Below are 19798 nucleotides of genomic sequence, written 5' to 3' on the forward strand. Positions count from 1 at the left end.
AATTTGGACACACTCTCCGTGTCCTCTCGTTAGTCTGGCTAAGGGTTTATCTATCTTGTTGATTTTCTCAAAGAACCAACTTTTGGTTCTGTTGATTCTTTCAATGGTCCTTTTTGTTTCTACTTGGTTGATTTCAGCTCTGAGTTTGATTATTTCCTGCCTTCTACTCCTCTTGGGTGTATTTGCTTCTTTTTGTTCTAGAGCTTTTAGGTGTGTTGTCAAGCTGCTGATATATGCTCTTTCCTGTTTCTTTCTGCAGGCACTCAGCGCTATGAGTTTTCCTCTTAGCACAGCTTTCATTGTGTCCCATAAGTTTGGGTATGTTGTGCCTTCGTTTTCATTAAATTCTAAAAAGTCTTTAATTTCTTTCTTTATTTCTTCCTTGACCAGGTTATCATTGAGTAGAGCATTGTTCAATTTCCACGTATAAGTGGGCATTATTCCCTTATTGTTATTGAAGACCAGCTTTAGGCCGTGGTGGTCTGATAGCACGCATGGGATTATTTCTATCTTTCTGTACCTGTTGAGGCCTGTTTTTTGACCAATTATATGGTCAATTTTGGAGAAAGTACCATGAGGAGCTGAGAAGAAGGTATATCCTTTTGTTTTAGGATAGAATGTTCTATAAATATCTGTTGGGTCCATTTGCCTCATGACTTCTCTTAGTCTGTCTACGTCTCTGTTTAATTTCTGTTTCCATGATCTGTCCATTGATGAAAGTGGGGTGTTGAAATCTCCTACTATTATTGTGTGAGGTGCAATGTGTGTTTTGAGCTTTAGTAAGGTTTCTTTTACAAATGTAGGTGCCCTTGTATTTGGGGCATAGATATTTAGGATTAAGAGTTCATCTTGGTGGATTTTTCCTTTGATGAATATGAAGTGTCCTTCCTTAACCTTTTTGATGACTTTTAGTTGAAAATTGATTTTATTCGATATTAGAATGGCTACTCCAGCTTGCTTCTTCCTACCATTTGCTTGGAAAGTTGTTTTCCAGCCTTTCACTCTGAGGTAGTGTCTGTCTTTGTCTCTGAGGTGTGTTTCCTGTAGGCAGCAGAATGCAGGGTCCTTGTTGCGTATCCAGTTTGTTAATCTATGTCTTTTTATTGGGGAGTTGAGCCCATTGATGTTGAGAGATATTAAGGAATAGTGATTATTGCTTCCTGTTATATTCATATTTGCATGTGAGGTTATGTTTGTGTGCTTTTCTTCTCTTTGTTTTGTTGCCAAGACGATTAGTTTCTTGCTTCTTCTAGGGTATAGCTTGCCTCCTTATGTTGGGCTTTACCATTTATTATCCTTTGTAGTGCTGGATTTGTAGAAAGATAATGTGTAAATTTGGTTTTGTCATGGAATATCTTGGTTTCTCCATCATGTTAATTGAGAGTTTTGCAGGATACAGTAACCTGGGCTGGCATTTGTGTTTTTTTAGGGTGTGTATGACATCTGTCCAGGATCTTCTGGCTTTCATAGTTTCTGGCGAAAAGTCTGGTGTGATTCTGTAGGTCTGCCTTTATTTGTTCCTTGACCTTTTTCCCTTACTGCTCTTAATATTCTTTCTTTATTTTGTGTGTTTGGTGTTTTGACTATTATGTGACGGGAGGTGTTTCTTTTCTGGTCCAATCTATTTGGAGTTCTGTAGGCTTCTTGTATGCCTATGGGTATCTCTTTTTTTAGGTTAGGGAAGTTTTCTTCTATGATTTTGTTGAAGATATTTACTGGTCCTTTGAGCTGGGAGTCTTCACTCTCTTCTATACCTATTATCCTTAGGTTTGATCTTCTCATTGAGTCCTGGATTTCCTGTATATTTTGGACCAGTAACTTTTTCTGCTTTACATTATCTTTGACAGTTGAGTCGATGATTTCTATGGAATCTTCTGCTCCTGAGATTTTCTCTTCCATCTCTTGTATTCTGTTGGTGAAGCTTGTATCTACAGCTCCTTGTCTCTTCTTTTGGTTTTCTATATTCAGGGTTGTTTCCATGTGTTCTTTCTTAATTGCTTCTATTTCCATTTTTAATTCCTTCAACTGTTTGATTGTGTTTTCCTGGAATTCTTTCAGGGATTTTCGTGACTCCTATCTCTAGGCTTCTACTTGTTTATTTATGTTTTCCTGGAATTCTTTCAGGGATTTTTGCGATTCCTCTCTGTAGGCTTCTACTTGTTTATTAATGTTTTCCTGTGTTTCTCTAAGGGAGTTCTTCACGTCTTTCTTGAAGTCCTCTAGCATCATGATCAAATATGATTTTGAAACTAGATCTTGCTTTTCTGGTGTGTTTGGATATTCCGTGTTTGCTTTGGTGGGAGAATTGGGCTCCGATGATGCCATGTAGTCTTGGTTTCTGTTGCTTGCCTCTCGCCATCAGATTATCTCTCGTGTTACTTTGTTCTGCTATTTCTGACAGTGGCTAGACTGTCCTATAAGCCTGTGTGTCAGGAGTGCTGTAGACATGTTTTCCTGTTATCTTTCAGCCAGTTATGGGGACAGGGTGTTCTGCTTTCGGGCGTGTAGTTTTTCCTATCTACAGGTCTTCAGCTGTTCCTGTGGGCCTGTGTCTTGAGTTCACCAGGCAGGTGGCTTGCAGCAGAAAAGTTGGTCTTACCTGTGGTCCCGAGGCTCAAGTTTGCTCGTGGGGTGTTGCTTATGAGCTCTCCGCGGTGGCAGCAACCAGGAAGCGCATATACACTTTTATTTACATTTCTTTTTTTTTTTCCAGAGCTGGGGACCGAACAGGGCCTTGTGCTTGCTGGGCAAGTGCTCTACCACTGAGCTAAATCCCCAACCCCTTTCATATATATTTCTATATTTCTAAATGTTCAATTTGAATAATGCTGCCTGTATGTAAGTTTTGGGGGGTGTTTGTTTGCACACCTACATTTTAAAATATCTCTTTTGAGACACAAGCTGCTATTGGACAAATCACTTTCCTTTTGAAGTGGGATTTTGAAGTCCCATTCATGCTTGGGACTAGCTTTAGAGTGTGGGCTTAATTAATAACGGTCATGCATGTTGCAGTAAATATCTTCTCAGCGAGACGGTTTTCAAAATGCAGCCAGCTATGGTATGATTTTTTTTCATCTCGGTAAAGTTTACTTATAAACTTAACCATGCAACTACATTAAAAAAATAAATATTAAAATTTTAATTTTTTTGTTTTATTTATAGAATAAGGCTCATGGAACGTCTATAGATGTCTTTAAAAACAAACACCAAAAACCGAAAACTGGCCAATTCATACCTTTCGAGATTAAGAAAAGTGAAATCCTTAATGTCGTTGAAGAACATCGGTTGGTACTCAGAAGCATTAGCTCCCCCAAGGACACTGCCAAATGCTCAAATTTAACTGAGGCCTCACAGCAAACTTCCTTGAAGGAGCAGCATGTTCCGAATATAAAAAATAAGTACCAGCCTGTAGACCTTTTAAAAAAAGGTAAGCCTCACATGGCAGCAAGAAGATTGGAAAAGTAGCACATGGAACCCTTTGCTGTTTTTGAGAGCTTGAAATAAAATTTTCTGGTTCAAATGGTACCTAGAACCTTGTTTTAGCCGTGAAGGCTGAGGAGGATGGTTTCTGGAGCTTCCAACGTTTGATCTGTCAGAAACTGTGACAAGAGCATCCTAACAGGGAAGGGGAACCTAGGAACCAGAACTGGCTCATGTGTTTTCCTTAAGTGACATTTTTTTCTTTTTCTAGTGCAGATAGTTCGAGAATATTTATTTACCAAATAGCTTAAGTTCTATTGATGGGGACCATTAGGGCAAGCAACCTCTTTTCAGGGATGTTTCCCCAGCTCCCTCAACAGTATTCCCAGGCTGTAGAGTTTTCCACAAGGCAAACATTAGTAAAAATGTATTCTTTATTAGAAGCGTAGTAAGGGGGAAACCTCGGTTCCATTTAAGCAAAGTCAATACTGTTTTCTTCATAGTAACAGCTTAAACAAATGACCTCAAAACACACTTGTAGTTGTTATAGTGGTCAAAGGCTTAGGTATTTCTAAAATATTTCCTAAGCCATTCATCTGTTTATAGTTTTTTTTCTCAGCAAAGACTTTTCTTTCTGTGTCAGACACTGTTCAGAACTGGGGAAACAAAAGGTTAAAAAAGACTTATAGATCAATGTTAGGTTCGAGAATATTCTTTTCCCACTGCATGGCAATTGCTGAATGAGAAGTAAAAGAAAGTATATGGGAACACCATGAAATAATAAACTAAAGGCCAAAATGAAAATTTATCAGCAAAGATCTCACTAGAAATAGGATTTTAAGACATTTCTTTATTGTTAAGAGCAGAGAGAAGCCCCATTGAGCAGTGGGAGAAAAATTCCTCAGTCCCCAGAAGGGCGAAAGATCATGATATCAGGAAACAAAGCTGGGAAGAGGGATAGGGCCAGACTTTTGGGAATCTAAGCAGCCTAGGGTTTGAATCTATGCTTTTAGCAGATGAGAGCAAAGAAATATAAATAACAATGTCTTAGTGTTGTATTGCTGACAAGAGACACCACGACTACAGTTCTTTTAAAGAAAAACATTTAATTGGGACTGGCTTCCGTTTCAGAGGTTTAGTCTATTTTCAACATGGTGGGAACCATGATGGCATGCGGGCAGACATGGTTGAGAGGTAGTTGTGAGTTCTATATCTGAATCCACAGGCAGGTTTAAGCTTCTAAGACACCAAAGCCATACCCTACTGACAAACCTTCTCCAATAAAGCCACACCTCCTATTGTCACTTCCTATGTGCCTATAGGCATCCTTCATCCCTGCATCCCTGGGATGAAGCCTACTTGATCATGATGGGGGATTGATTTGATGTGTTCTTGGATTCAGTTTGCAAGAATCTTATTATTTTGGCATCTATATTCATAAGAGAAATTTGCCTGAAGTTCTCTTTCTTTGTTGGGTCTTTGTGTGGTTTACGTATAAGACTAATTGTGACTTTGTAGAAGGAATTTGGTAGTGTTCCTTCAGTTTCTATTTTGTGGAATAGTTTGGATAGTATTGGTATTAGGTCTTCTACGAAGGTCTGATAGAATTCAGCACTAAACCCATCTATGTGGTCCTTGGTTTTCTTTGATTTGGAGACTTTTAACTTCTATTTCTTTAGGAGTTATTGGACTGTTTAGATGGTTTATCTGATCCTGATTTAACTTTGGTACCTGGTATCTGTCTAGAAAATTGTCCATTTCATTCATATTTTGCAGTTTTGTTGAGTATAGGCTTCTGCAGTAGGATCTGATGTCTTTGAATTTCCTTGGTTTCTGTTGTTATGCCTCCCTTTTCATTTCTTATTTTGCTAATTTGGATACTGTCTCTGTGCCCTCTGGTTAGGCTTGCTCAGGGTTTATCTATCTTGTTGATTTTCTCAAAGAACCAGCTCTTGGTTTCTTGATTCATTGTATAGTTCTTTCTGTTTCTACTTGGTTGATTTCAGCCCTGAGTTTGATTATTTCCTGTCTTCTACTCCTCTTGGGTGTATTTGCTTCTTTTTGTTCTAGAGCTTTCAGATGTGCTGTCAAGCTGCTAGTGTATGCTCTCTCTAGTTTCTTTTTGGAGGCACCCAGAGCTATGAGTTTTCCTCTTAGTACTGCTTTCATTGTGCTCTATAAGTTTCAATATGCTGGGCCTTCATTATCATTAAATTCTAAAAAGTCTTTAACTTCCTTCTTTATTTCTTCCTTGATCAAGTTATCATTGAGTAGAGCATTGTTAAGCTTTCATGTATATGTGGGTTTTCGGTCATTTTTTGTTGTTCTTGAAGACCAGCCTTAGTCCACGGTAGTAGGACAGGATGCCTGGGATTATTTCTATCATCTTGTATCTGTTGAGGCCTGTTTTATGACCTTTATGACCAAGGGTGCCCTTGCATTTAGAGCATAGATATTCAGAATTGAGAGTTCATCTTGGTGGATTTTTTCTTTGATGAGTATAAAGTATCCTGCCTTATCTTTTTTGATAACTTTTGGTTGAAAGTTGATTTCATTTGATATTAGAATGGCTTCTCCAGCTTGTTTCTTGTGACCATTTGCTTGGAAACTTTTTTCTAGCTTTTTACTTTGAGGAAGTGTCTGTCTTTTCACTGAGGTGTGTTTCCTATATACAGCAAAATGCTAGGTTCTGTTTACATATCCAGTCTCTTAGTCTATGCCTTTTTATTGAGGAATTGAGTACATTTGTATTGGTAGATATTAGGAACTAATGATTATTGTTTCCTATTATTTTTGTTTTTAGAGGTGGAATTATGTTTGTGTGGCTATCTTCTTTTGGGTTAGTTGAAAGATTACTTTCTTGCTTTATCTAGGGTTTAGCTTCCTGCCTTGTGTTAGAGTTCTCCATTTAGTATCTTTTATGGGGCTGGATTTGTGAAAATATATTGTGTAAATTTGGTTTTGTAATGGAATATCTTGGTTTCTCCATCTATGGTAATGGAGAGTTTTACTGAATATAGTAGCCTGGGCTGGCATTTGTGTTCTCTTAGGGTCTGTATGACAACTGTGCAGGATCGTCTAGCTTTCATAGTCTCTGTTGCGAAGTCTCGTGTAATTCTGGTAGGTCTGCCTTTATATGTTACTAGACCTTTTTGTCTTACTGCTTTAATATTCTTTCTTTGTTTAGTACATTTGGTGTTTTGACTATTATGTGCTGGGAGGAATTTTTTTCTGCTTCAGTCTACTTGGAGTTCTGTAGGCTTCTTGTATGCTTTTGGGCTTCTCTTTAGGTTAGGGAAATTTTCTTCTATAACTTTGTTGAAGATATTTACCGACCTTTATGTTGGGAATCTTTGCTATCTTCTATACCTATTATCCTTAGGTTTGATCTCATTGTGTCCTTGATATCTCAGATGTTTTGGGTTAGGATCTTTTTGCATTTTGCATTTTCTTTGATGGTTGTGTCAATGTTTTCTAAGGAATCTTCTGCCCCTGAGATCCTCTCTTCTATCTCTTGTGTTCTGTTGGTGATGCTTGCATATATGACTCCTGATCTCTTTCCTAGGTTTTCTGTCTCCAGGGTTGACTTCCTTTGTGGTTTCTTTATTGTTTCTATTTCTATTTTTAGATCCTGGATGGTTTTGTTCAATTCCTTCACCTGTTTGGTTGTGTTTTCATGTAATTCTTTAAGGGATTTTTATGCTTCCTCTTTAAGGGGTTCTAATTGTTTACTTGTGTTGTCCTGTATTTCTTTAAGGTTTTTACTTATATCCTTCTTAAAAGTCATCTAACATCATTATGAGATGTGAGTTTAAATGGGAATCTTGCTTTTATGGTGTGTTGGGATATCCTTGCCCTGCTGTGGTAAGAAAACTGGGTTCTGAAGATGCCAAGTTGCCTTGGTTTCTGTTGCTCATGTTCTTACACTTGGTTCTTGCCATTTGTTTATCTCTGGTGTTAGCTGGTCTTGCTGTCTTTGACAGTCACTTGACCCTCCTGTAAGTCTGTTTGTCAGCTCTCCTGGGAGACCAACTCTTTCCCAGCAGGATCAGGACACAGAGGCCCGTGGCTCAGTATCACCTCTGGGTGCAGACAGAAACTGGAATGATCCTGTCCCAGATTGCTCCTTGGCTCCTGTGTCCTGAGGGCTCCAGGTGGGTCCCTAGGAGCAGAAGTTGTAGTCCTACCTGTGCTCTTGGTGTGCTAGCACTCCTTCCCTTCTTCCTTCCCTTTCCTCACTCCAAGCCTTCCTTCCCATGCAAACCCTTCTTTATTATCTTTTAAATTCATGACCCCCTTTTAAAATTGTTAAATGTGTGTGGGTATGTGTATGTGTTCGCACACACACACATGTGTGCATGTCCATGTCAGTGTCTGTGTCTGTGTGTATTGCAAAATATACATAAATACAACCTGCTTCATCTGTGCAATGTTGCTTGTATTTTCAGGCTGACCATTTGATAATGGATAGCCAATTGGTGTACTCTTCCCTAGGGAAGAATATTTCTACCACATTCAGCATTCTTTGGTTGCCTGTAATTCTTCCTCTAGGGTTGAGACTTCATGAGCTTCCTCCTTCCGTGTTAGCATGTTTACTGGTGTCCTTCATGCTCAAACAGTCATGTTGGTGAGACTTTAAAAGTGTAGCTTCTGACATTACATGGAAACACAGGCTCACAGCAAATTCTCTGTTCCTCTGGCTCTTACAATGTTTTTGTCCCTTCTGCAGTGATCACTAAACATTAGGTGCAGGAATTTTTTTGTAGATAAGTTGAGACTGGGCTCTACAACTCCCATTTGTAGAGTTGTAGTTTTCTGTAATGGCCTCCTTGTGTTGTAAAGAGACGTTTCCTTAATGAGGTGTGAGAACTACACTTATCTGTATGTATAAGGTCAAGTATGCAGAATGTAGTTAGGGATCGTGCTGATTAGAATTATTAGTCCAGTGCTAGTTGTAGGTTCCCCAAGGTCCATGACTTCACTAACCCTGAGTAGTTGGTTAGGTTTTCCAATACCAGGCACAACTTCTCTCTTCTTGGCAGGTCTTAAGTCTAATTAGAGAGATGTTGGTTACCGTCAAGGTCTGTGTGTCACTATTGCACCCTTAGAGTTAGTATACCATGCTGGTCATTGTTGTGGTTCATAGGCATCATAGTTGAGTAGGGCTATGAGTTGCTTACATGGTGTCTTTTCGTATCATGAAGGAGACTTTCCGGTCACATCTAGATTAGGTTAGGCCCCCTGGGCCCTGTTTGGGTATGTAGTTTTTAATGGAGAAAACTCAAGAGTTAGGATTTGGATATAGTAGGTACAAGGAGTCTTTTAAACATCAAAGACATGACATCAAGTAGTCTTTTCCTTAAGAGCATTCACTCTGTTATAGCACCACAAAATGGGCTATGACATTACTCAAAAGATACTTTATTTATAACGACATTCAAATTTGATTTTGTGGGCTAAATATCTAAATTTAGTGTTTATTTCTCAAGTAGCACAAATATAGAGTTTATTACCATCATAGACCTTGAGAAGGTCATGAAGGGAAAAAGTGTAGTTGGGAGAAAATCCAAGATCTGAGCTCCAGAGACTTGTAGCATTGTGAGAAGAAAACAAGGAGTGGGAACTGAGGAGCTGAGGGGATTGACAGGACATGCAGTGACCTCATGTTCATGTTTCTACCAGGGAGGAACAATGCCTTAGACATTACCAAGTGTCCTAGGTGAGGCAGGTCTTGGGCATTGATGAATGCAGATTGGCAAGTGAGGGGTGGTGTTACATCTATATTTAAAAATAAATGTCAGAATGAATTCTTCACTTGAAGCTGGGATTGGATCACAAGTAGTAGAGTTTAGAGTAACTGGGAGAGGGGTCACTCTGGCAGACTTTTTTGGTAGAGTGTGGCAATGAATTGACTATGTTAATTTTTGTTTTCAGAGGAAAGGAAAATGATTGGTTAGTTTCTATAAAGAGAACGACTTTCTACAGCCCCAGAGTGTGAGGGGTGAACACATGGAATAAACAAGAGATTCTGGAAGGCTGTGTCCTTAAGATAGATGGTAGAAAGACCAGGCAAGGGACATCAAGGAGAATATAGTGAAATACCAACTTATCTGAGGGAAAGTCTTGAGATATTTGGTGTATAATAGTTTATGTCATGGTTTGAGGAAGGATGATAGATATGGATCTGTGGAGATTGGGATGAAACATTAAGAGTGACAAAATTGTGAGGATCTAGTAGAAAAGATGAGTAACTCTTTATAGCCATAGTCTCTTTGGGGAATATAGTTCCCTTTGGCAGTTAATTTGTACACAAGAGGTTAGGAATGTGGTACGTGATGAGGGAATGAAGGGTCTGTGAGAGTTCAATCACAGGGATCCTCCGGGGAAACCTCTATAGACTCTGTGATGTCAGAGCCATTTGACTAAGAGCCTTTGTATGTTCCCTACCAGGTAGCAATGATCAGAGAGAGAACTGATGTGTGACTTGAAATTGTGAGTCATTTGTTAAAGGTCTTATCTCAACACACATTAGGTTGTACCTTGGATGCATTTATTGAACAAATTTGATATTCACTTTGGGCTGACTTGGAAATGTGATCTAAGGTATCAGTGGCATTAATTTTAGAATTCAATTAGAGTTTGTGAGATAAGAAAGAGAAAATCTGCTATAGTACTTGTAGTCTACTCAGGCTGACAATTTTCTTCTGAAAATGGTGTATCTATCTGTCTATGTGAGAACATGCTAAACATTACCTTGAATTTGATCCAAAGATATCAACTTTTAAAAATGCCATGACAATTATCAGATCAAATAGCTTTAGCAAATATGTTCTTTATGTGTGACAGTTTCCTTAATAGAGTAAAATAAGGAAAAAATATGAACTCAATTTCTCTCGAAGTTTATAGATTCTACAGTACTGATTAACCAATTCCAATCGTCATTCTTCCAAGAACTTATGACTCTGGATTATTATAAATTAGAATTTTGAATGATGTATTATCAAATTAATGAATTTCAGAAATTAGAGATCACACGAGGAGTCACATGAAGAAGTTGGTTTTTGTAGTACATATTAAACACCACTCCATAGTCATCATAAAGCATATAATGTAAATGTCTTTATGCTTTTCTTTGGGGATAAAGGCATGTAGTTTTACTTTTGGATTAGTTACAATTTTAAATGAACTTTGCGAGATTTAATATTTATATATGACAAATATATTTAGGATTGATACTAGGTTTTTAACTAGTCTGAAAGGAAGTGTGTGTGTGTGTGTGTGTGTGTGTGTGTGTGTGTAGAGAAAGAAAGATAGAGAGACAGAGAGAGAGGCAGAGACAGAAAGAGAGAGGGAGAAGAGACAGAAAGGGAGAGGGAGAAGAGAGAGAGAGAGAGAGAGAGAGAGAGAGAGAGAGAGAGAGAAAAATTTAATTTTGAGATTGTATGTGTGGGTAGTTGTAAATGTGTAGAGATGTGTCAGAATGTATGTTTCTTTGGTTATCAAATCACACATCGTTTCCTTTACATATATGATGAAGGCATATGCACTTTGATAATGATTTTCCTAAGGCATTATTAGGTGATGCATATGTAGGAAAGAATAGAGAAATCTCTAAGGATAGATGTCTGTTTTGTGCTTATTTCTGTGGCCACAGTTACAACTTATAAACAGTGTTTTGATCAATGATGTTTATAAAATATTCTAGTCTATATTTTAATGACTTTTAGAACACATGTAATTGTAGCAAACGTGTTAAAACTTTCTTTTAAAACTTATTTCTACAAAATTATTTGGAAGGATTTAAGTCTGGGATTCTTGATAATTTATTAGAAAAGGAGAAACTAAAATATATTTTTAAAAATGTTTCCATGAAGTAGGAAAATATATTGACTTTAGTATCATGAAGTAACTTGATCTTTGAAGCTTTCACATTTGAAACTATTTCCTTGTGCACAGAGGCTGACTTTCTAGGGGAGGGCTACCCTCAGAAGATGGTCACACAGAGAACTGTGTCTCTGGCTTTTCTTCTAGGTTTGGTTTGTTGTTTATTTTCAGTCCTTGTTACAGAACTTACTGTCCCCCCTTACTTTGTGTTACTGAGAAGACAGGCTCACCGACCTCCCTGACACATGTCTGGACTCATCAGCCTGTATCTCTGTACTCCTTTCACACTGTATCTTGAAACAGATGCATGCAGAGCGAGGACTCTGAATAAATAGGGGGTGCACTGCTTTTGCTGTAATAGGGGTTCGCATGTGAAAAACTTTTGATATAGTTATAAGATCTTAAACATGAACTTATCGTAAGAATTTAGAAGTAATAAAAAGGATTTTCAAAACCATCTTCCTTCTAGTATTTCTAGTATTACCAGACCAGAAAAATTCCATAATGGTCTGACTTTCAAATTGTCTGATTACTCTTGCTTCATGTTTTTTATATGTGGGGAAGAATTAAGAGCATGTCAAGTGTTTTATGGGGGGTGAAGGTCACACCCCATGTTTTATACATGAGTAACTTACACCAGCTCTTCTGAGGAAGTAAAATCATAGCTTCTTAGCTATGGTTTCTTATTTGTAGTGACAACCATCTTTAGTAAACGTATATATTGCTTTGGATTTCCAAGAATCCTTTAGTTCTGTTGACAACATAGTAAACATGCCTGCAATTTGCATCCAGGCATATAAAATCCACATGTGAAATTCATGTATAAACAGTGACTCACTCTTTCATGGCCAGAGTGATGTATTGAATGATAAAGCTCCAACAGGCAAGGGGAAAATGAGTCTGGAGGTAGCAGAGGATATGACCTGGGAATTTAGGACAGAAAATACAGAGTAATGGAGAAAAGCCAAGTCCTAACAAAATTGGTTAGGCCTCTGGACCTAGTATTGTTGCAAGTAAACCTTACCCGGACTCATGAAAACCAGGGACTGTTCCTTTCTTGAGAAGGTAGTCAACACATGTTCACAATTTAGAAGCATTTTCTTTGTGTTTACACTAATTTAGTTTTGTGTTGATCGTCACTATAATTCTGATGGAAACAGACTTTTCATCCAGTCGTCACAGGAAAAAAAATATCCCCTCAGTTGTCTTAAGTAGGTTGAATAATGGTAACTGGATGATACAGACTAGTGCCTGTAAAGTTATTTTATTAAGAAAAACAAGAGCAACAGCAATGAAAACAATGAAGGGTCTTTTTAGTTAAAGTTAACTTGAGAAACATGGGTTGGGGAGAGCAGTGAAAGCTGAGGTAGAAACACTGTCACAGGGAGAGTAGGAGATTGCCGATACAAAGAGGAGCCTTGGACCCTGGTGGCAAGTGTGGTGTGGGCAGAAGGTTGCTGGCAGATCTCGGAACTTGGAAGAGAGGAGGATCATTTATCTATCTATATCTATATATCTATATACCCATACCTATACCTAGATCTATAACTATATTTATATATTAATAGGCTTTATGATATATGGACCATATGCCTCTGTACCTTTTAATATATCTAAGCTGAGAAATGAAAAGTGTTGGTGGATAACCAACTTATTACTTTTGTCTTGAGCCTATTAAATGAAGAGATTTTTGCTTCTGTTAATTAATGACTTGCTAATTGATTTTTAAAACACCAGAGCCTCCTATGTAAACCAAGCTTTATGATAATGAAGATAATAATGGTGATATGCACGGAAGTCCTTTGTATGTATGGGCATAAGCTATGTTGGTGTAGGCATTTTTTCCTGCTTTTGATAGACGCTGTTCAAGTCCGGTTTACTTTCTAGCTCTAAATTTTAGTGATTACAAAAGGTCAGAGTAGCATAGAGTAATGAAAAGTCAATCAAATGTGTTTCATGGGTAACTTTGTGCTATTGATTTTGGAATAATATAGCATCTCCTATTTTAAAAAGGTCTGTAAGTTTAAGTTGTAATTCAATCAAAAAGTACATTTGTTTTGGAAACTATAGTAATGCACAATCAAATCTTTTTTTTTGTTAATTCTAGAAAAAGTGAAACTGGGTAAAATAATGGACGATATTGAATCCGTGAGTAAGAGAATGGAGAAAGAGAAGGAGATGAATCTCAGGAAGTACAGGTACTGTGGATTATCTAATTTAGAGAATAGAGAGAGAGAGAGAGAGAGAGAGAGAGAGAGAGAGAGAGAGAGAGGAAGGGGGCAGAGGGAGAGGGACTGAGGAAGGAAGAGGGATGGAGGAAAGGAAGGAGGGAGGGAGGGATAGAGACAGAAACAGAAAAAGGAGAGAAAGAGACAGAGAGGGGGGAGAGAGACAGAGAGAGGGAGAGAGAGAGACAGAAATTTTCTTCTTTTCTGGCCGTATTCTCTGACCAATGGCAGTGGTTTCTCAAACCCATCAACACCCCATGCATGAGGCTAATTTATCTTTCTGCTCCAGTCCCAAGGCATGTCAATTATCAAGATTTTAGTTTTCAGTTCAATTAACTTTTGAACCAGAGGATGTCTGAGTAGCTAAGCAAACCATCTGGGTTTTACAGTGCAGAAGCCTGAATCCAATTTGTGTCTTTCTTGAGAAAAATGCCATGTTTTTATGATAATATTATATAAGTTTGGAATTTTAATAACCCCTTTGCAGCAATTATGGAGCAGAATAACTTATGATTTTTTCCCTTTAAAATCTAATAGTTAAAGGTTAGTTTTTCCGTCACAGATGATGAGGGTGATTCCACAGGATGTGGTTGAGATGCAAGGATTTGCAATCTTGCTTCTGCTCTCCAGAGTGCCTGGAGATGGGTCAGCTTCTCTTCAGGGTTATCTTATGGAGTCATATCATCTTCCAGATACCTTTACAGGGGTGTGTGTGTGTTTTACCCCAGGGCTTCAGATAAAACCTCCGACTGCCCATAAGCACATATATTTGACAACTTGTACACTGTAGATGTTTCTCTGTTAAAATGCTCTCTCAATGGCTTATTTTACAGCAATTCATTAACACAACATGTTAAGAGAATTCCACACACGTTAAGAAAATTGACACAATATATAAAGAATGTCTTGTCTTCCAAATTCTGTGTCACAAACTGTGCCTCACGCCAGAAGACCCTTGACCGGTGCACTCGATCTCTTTGATCAAATCTGTTACAAGTCTCAGGTTTGAACAGATGGAAAACAGGCACAGCTTCAGGGCAAGGAGTTTGGTTTCACTTATCATTGGGGGAAGATATACATTATAAGAAAAAGAAGTTATTATATTGAAAGATTAATTTAAAAAAATTTCTCCTTTCTATCTTTACCCCATTTAACTCAAGATTCAGGTAAGATTAACTAAATCATGGCTGTTGGAAGACTACTTAATAAAGCAATTAATGTATAAGGCCTCTGGGTTCCCGTAGGGGAGGGCCCAGGAGCGGCAGGACCCCTGCGCCTGAGACACAGCCGGAACCTGAAGGAAACAGACTGGATAAACAGTTCTCTGCACCCAAGTCCCGTGGGAGGGAGAGCTGGACCTTCGGAGAGGCAGACACGCCTGGGAGACCAGAGGAGACTGCACTCTGCGCACATCCAGACGCCAGAGGAGAACACCAAACGCCATCTGGAACCCTGGTGCACAGAGGCTCCCGGAAAGGGCGGCGCAGATCTTCCCGGTTGCTGCAGCCGCGGAGAGGACTTGGGCAGTACCCCGTGAGCAAACTTGAGCCTTGGAACCATGGGTAGGACCAACTTTTCCCTTGCGAGAAACCTGCCTGGTGAACTCAAGACACAGGCCCACAGGAACAGCTGAAGACCTGGAGAGAGGAAAAACTACACGCCCGAAAGCAGAACACTCTGTCCCCATAACTGGCTGAAAGAAAACAGGAAAACAGGTCTACAGCACTCCTGACACACAGGCTTATAGGACAGTCTAGCCACTGTCAGAAATAGCAGAACAAAGTAACACTAGAGATAATCTGATGGCGAGAGGCAAGCACAGGAACCCAAGCAACAGAAACCAAGACTACATGGCATCATCGGAGCCCAATTCTCCCACCAAAATAAACATGGAATATCCAAACACACCAGAAAAGCAAGATCTAGTTTCAAAATCGTATTTGATCATGATGCTGGAGGACTTCAAGAAAGACGTGGAGAACTCCCTTAGAGAACAAGTAGAAGCCTACAGAGAGGAATCGCAAAAATGCCTGAAAGAATTCCAGGAAAACATAAATAAACAAGTAGAAGCCCATAGAGAGGAGACACAAAAATCCCTGAAAGAATTCCAGGAAAACACAATCAAACAGTTGAAGGAATTAAAAATGGAAATAGAAGCAATCAAGAAAGAACACATGGAAACAACCCTGGACATAGAAAATCAAAAGAAGAGACAAGGAGCTATAGATACAAGCTTCACCAACAGAATACAAGAGATGGAAGAGAGAATCTCGGGAGCAGAAGATTCCATAGAAATCATTGACTCAACTGTCAAAGATAATGTAAAGCAGAAAAAGCTACTGGTCCAAAACATACAGGAAATCCAGGACTCAATGAGAAGATCAAACCTAAGGATAATAGGTATAGAAGAGAGTGAAGACTCCCAGCTCAAAGGACCAGTAAATATCTTCAACAAAATCATAGAAGAAAACTTCCCTAACCTAAAAAAAGAGATACCCACAGGCATACAAGAAGCCTACAGAACTCCAAATAGATTGGACCAGAAAAGAAACACCTCCCGTCACATAATAGTCAAAACACCAAACGCACAAAATAAAGAAAGAATATTAAAAGCAGTAAGGGAAAAAGGTCAAGTAACATATGAAGGCAGACCTATCAGAATCACACCAGACTTTTCGCCAGAAACTATGAAGGCCAGAAGATCCTGGACAGACGTCATACAGACCCTAAGAGAACACAAATGCCAGCCCAGGTTACTGTATCCTGCAAAACTCTCAATCAACATAGATGGAGAAACCAAGATATTCCATGACAAAACCAAATTTACACAATATCTTTCTACAAATCCAGCACTACAAAGGATAATAAAGGGTAAACCCCAACATAAGGAGGCAAGCTATACCCTAGAAGAAGCAAGAAACTAATCGTCTTGGCAACAAAACAAAGAGAAGAAAAGCACACAAACATAACCTCACATCCAAATATGAATATAACAGGAAGCAATAATCACTATTCCTTAATATCTCTCAACATCAATGGGCTCAACTCCCCAATAAAAAGACATAGATTAACAAACTGGATACCCAACAAGGACCCTGCATTCTGCTGCCTACAGGAAACACACCTCAGAGACAAAGACAGACACTACCTCAGAGTGAAAGGCTGGAAAACAACTTTCCAAGCAAATGGTCAGAAGAAGCAAGCTGGAGTAGCCATTCTAATATCAAATAAAATCAATTTTCAACTAAAAGTCATCAAAAAAGATAAGGAAGGACACTTCATATTCATCAAAGGAAAAATCCACCAAGATGAACTCTCAATCCTCATCTTCGGTTGGTTTATATACAAGTGTGCAATTTCTAGGCTTGAAAGTAAAATGATGCTATCTGGTGCTGGATAGAGGAGCCTTATTTTTTATTATGGCAGCTTGCTATTTTTGTAACATGGTGATTTGGTTGAACACAATAAAGTACAGTAGTAACTGATCTCCCCTTCTTCCTGGATGAGTGAGCAGATGATTAAATGTTGATGTCAGCATCCTTGAGCATACTCAGATGAGCTTCTGCTTCTGTTGAAAATGATGCTGTGTTTGATTGTGGTCCGAAGCCTTGAAGCACTACTTGGCATCTCCTTCCTTGGAGGTCTCACTGTTTAAACCTAACAGATTTGATAGCTTGTTGGTAAGGTGAGGTCCAGCTTGTCTCCACTAGGTCATCTTCATGTGAATCCGGTGGTTATACGGTTTTGTTCTAGGGATATTTCATTTTTTTTAATAACGGTTTTAGCTGACATTCATGGAGAGAATGAATCCTTAGAACTGTGCCACTAGTGAAAGGAAATCCTGTCTAGAGTATGTTTCTTTACAAAGCTGTGTCACACCATCCTTTGGGCCCTCTGCTGGAAAAGTAGAATCAAGTCTCAAATAATGCCTTTTAAATTGTATCCTCTAGTATTATAGATGTAGGACAGTACTGTATCATACCTCTGTGGATGTAAAATAGCTTGTACCTGCTTTATGATACGTAGTAGTGACCGTGCTTTATCAGAGCTGTTTTTAATGATGTTGCTCAGAATGTTTTCTTTCCAGATGATGATTGAGAAGCTAATTTAAAAAAAAAATGGTGCCAGGTACCACAAGAGTAACAGAACTGTGCTGTTTTCTCGGGTTTTGTTTTTTTACTTTTTTTTTTTTTAATGGAGTGTGCTGGATGTCTCTACAGTTTTGTTCAGATGACTGCAGAACCTGGAAAAGCTGTTGCTGCTGTTGATGCACAACACACTGCTATTATTGGTCTTTTTATATAAATATAAATATATATATACAGATATATAATTTGAATTTTTTGAAACTTTAGCTGTGCTGTCAACTTTGGAAAAAAGTATCCCCGTTTACTGTGTTGAGTTGGCACTGTACAGAAATTAACAGCCATATTGGTCTAGAAATGTTGAACTTAAGTTTTTTCCATTTGTACAGGGGTAACACACTGTATTAAATATGTAAGGTCTTATCTATGTGGGTTTGATTACAAAAATTAATAAAGTATTCGCTAAATAAAAAAAAAACTCAACCGTGATAATCTTAGCAAATGAGCGGCCGTTTTGTTCATTTAACTATGCAAATAGAGAATCATTTAAATATGCAAATAGCAGCTCAGGTTCATGCAGCATTTAGCCTAGTATTGTAGCAAGTTTTCCATTCTCTCCCACAACTTTCTCTTGTTCTGAATGCTATCATCTGCAGAAGTAGATGGCAGTGTAGTTCACCTCTGACTTCAACACCTTTATCCAATGACATGTTAAACATCTTTATATAGAAATCTCTTTCCAAACAGGTTTATTAAAAGGGAAACTTTCAGCTCTTTGGTTCTCTAAAATAAAAAGCATACCAATTTTAATAAAAAAAAAAGCAGTTAAACAGTTTAGTCTATCCAGCAAGCTTTTAATAATGAGAAAAGTTAACCAAATTCATTGAAAAATAATTCTTATTTAATTTTAGGAAGCCTGTAATCCAAGGAACATTGACATCGATTTAGGGACAAATGAGCACTCATTTGTGATAAATCTGAACAAGAATAATGTCTTTCATTACGGTGTCTTTCTCAGTAGGGTTAACTGTTTCTCGGGGAATTGTTTCTTCTGCAATGGGTAGAAGATAAAGGTCTCCTAATACCCTCCTAGGTCCCATTTTTAAATGAAAACACATCCTGTTTAATGAGGAAGATCAACACTGTTCGAAATTAAGACCTGGTCCATGTACTCCAATGATAGCCTGGGGCACATAAAGCCTGAACTTCAATCTGCTCGGGCTGCCTTGTCTTTATTTATAGTTATTCTATGTTAGTAAGTTGTTCCTACCTCGGCAGTTGGCTTCATTTTGTTAATGCTGCTGTGTGATGGGAATGCAGACAGACAGACAGACAGGCAGACAAGTAAGTACTTTGGGACATGGTGATTCAGGTTTTTTGAAAACCAGTATTTAGGTAGAATTTTTTTTTTAAAGAAGACATCAGGTTGAATTTTTTTATTGAAATCTGGCTCGTCCTGTCATGCAGAGAAAGCTTAGCAGAGATGCTGTAGAAAGCAGAAGGGAAAGAATGGAATCAGTCAGGTGGACAGGTAGAGAATTGCTAACAGCTTTTCAGACTAGATTTTGGGGGCGCTTCTGTCCAGATCACAGAGAGGCTTACAGGGGAGTTTTTTTCTCTCTCTCCTATATTTCCTTTCAAGATGACTTAGACAGAAAGCACTTATGGTTAAGGTGACATACATCATTTTCAGGTAGATTATAAAAATATTTACTAAAGAAAAGAAAAATGCCTAAAAAATAAGAAATATAAAAGAATTTTGTAAACACGCGATGTTTTAATTCATCTACAGTTCCCCATTTTTTGTCATGCAAAGAACAGAGTGGGCTGTTTCCACATTTTCACACTTCAGTTTAAGAATGTGACTTTCAAATTTTAAGTTAAAGATTATCGTTCACAAACCGTCCTGGTCCAACCATGGCAATGGTGGATGTGGATACATTCTAAATGTTACTTTCCAACCATGACGAAGCTGCACTGACCTACCTATTAGTGCTGTCAGTCATAGCCAGTGCATTGGAAAGCATGGCATCTGTCTTTCCGTCCAGGCACTCTTGGAATCCAGGCAAGTGAACCTAAACGCTGACCTCTGCTTTGTCCTCACCGAAGAGCTTACGCTGTATGTGACAGTCCAAGCCTGGGTCCTCTGACAAGTTCAATAAGAGAACCATAATGACGTGC

General features: G+C 38.4%; 1 protein-coding gene across 15 annotated transcripts in view; it reads left to right on the forward strand.

Moving 5' to 3' along the window:
* Positions 1 to 19798, forward strand: part of LOC134483112 (IQ domain-containing protein M-like) — a 220896-nt gene that overhangs the window by 59340 nt on the left and 141758 nt on the right. For 7 of the 15 annotated variants that reach the window (XR_010060048.1, XM_063278342.1, XM_063278351.1 and 4 more), the window contains 2 exons: positions 3163 to 3427; positions 13412 to 13502. The exons of 2 other annotated variants lie outside the window; for them this stretch is intronic. Coding sequence is in view for 12 of the 13 variants with exons in the window: in XM_063278342.1 (XP_063134412.1) it covers positions 3163 to 3427; positions 13412 to 13502 (356 nt within the window). In the remaining variant the exon portion in view is untranslated. The remainder of the gene's footprint in view (positions 1 to 3162; positions 3428 to 13411; positions 13503 to 19798) is intronic. 6 more of the 15 variants (XM_063278343.1, XM_063278344.1, XM_063278345.1 and 3 more) reach the window with 1 other exon arrangement.

This window comes from Rattus norvegicus, chromosome 19 (genome assembly GCF_036323735.1).
Source record: "Rattus norvegicus strain BN/NHsdMcwi chromosome 19, GRCr8, whole genome shotgun sequence".
NCBI classification, from domain to species: Eukaryota; Metazoa; Chordata; class Mammalia; order Rodentia; family Muridae; genus Rattus; species Rattus norvegicus.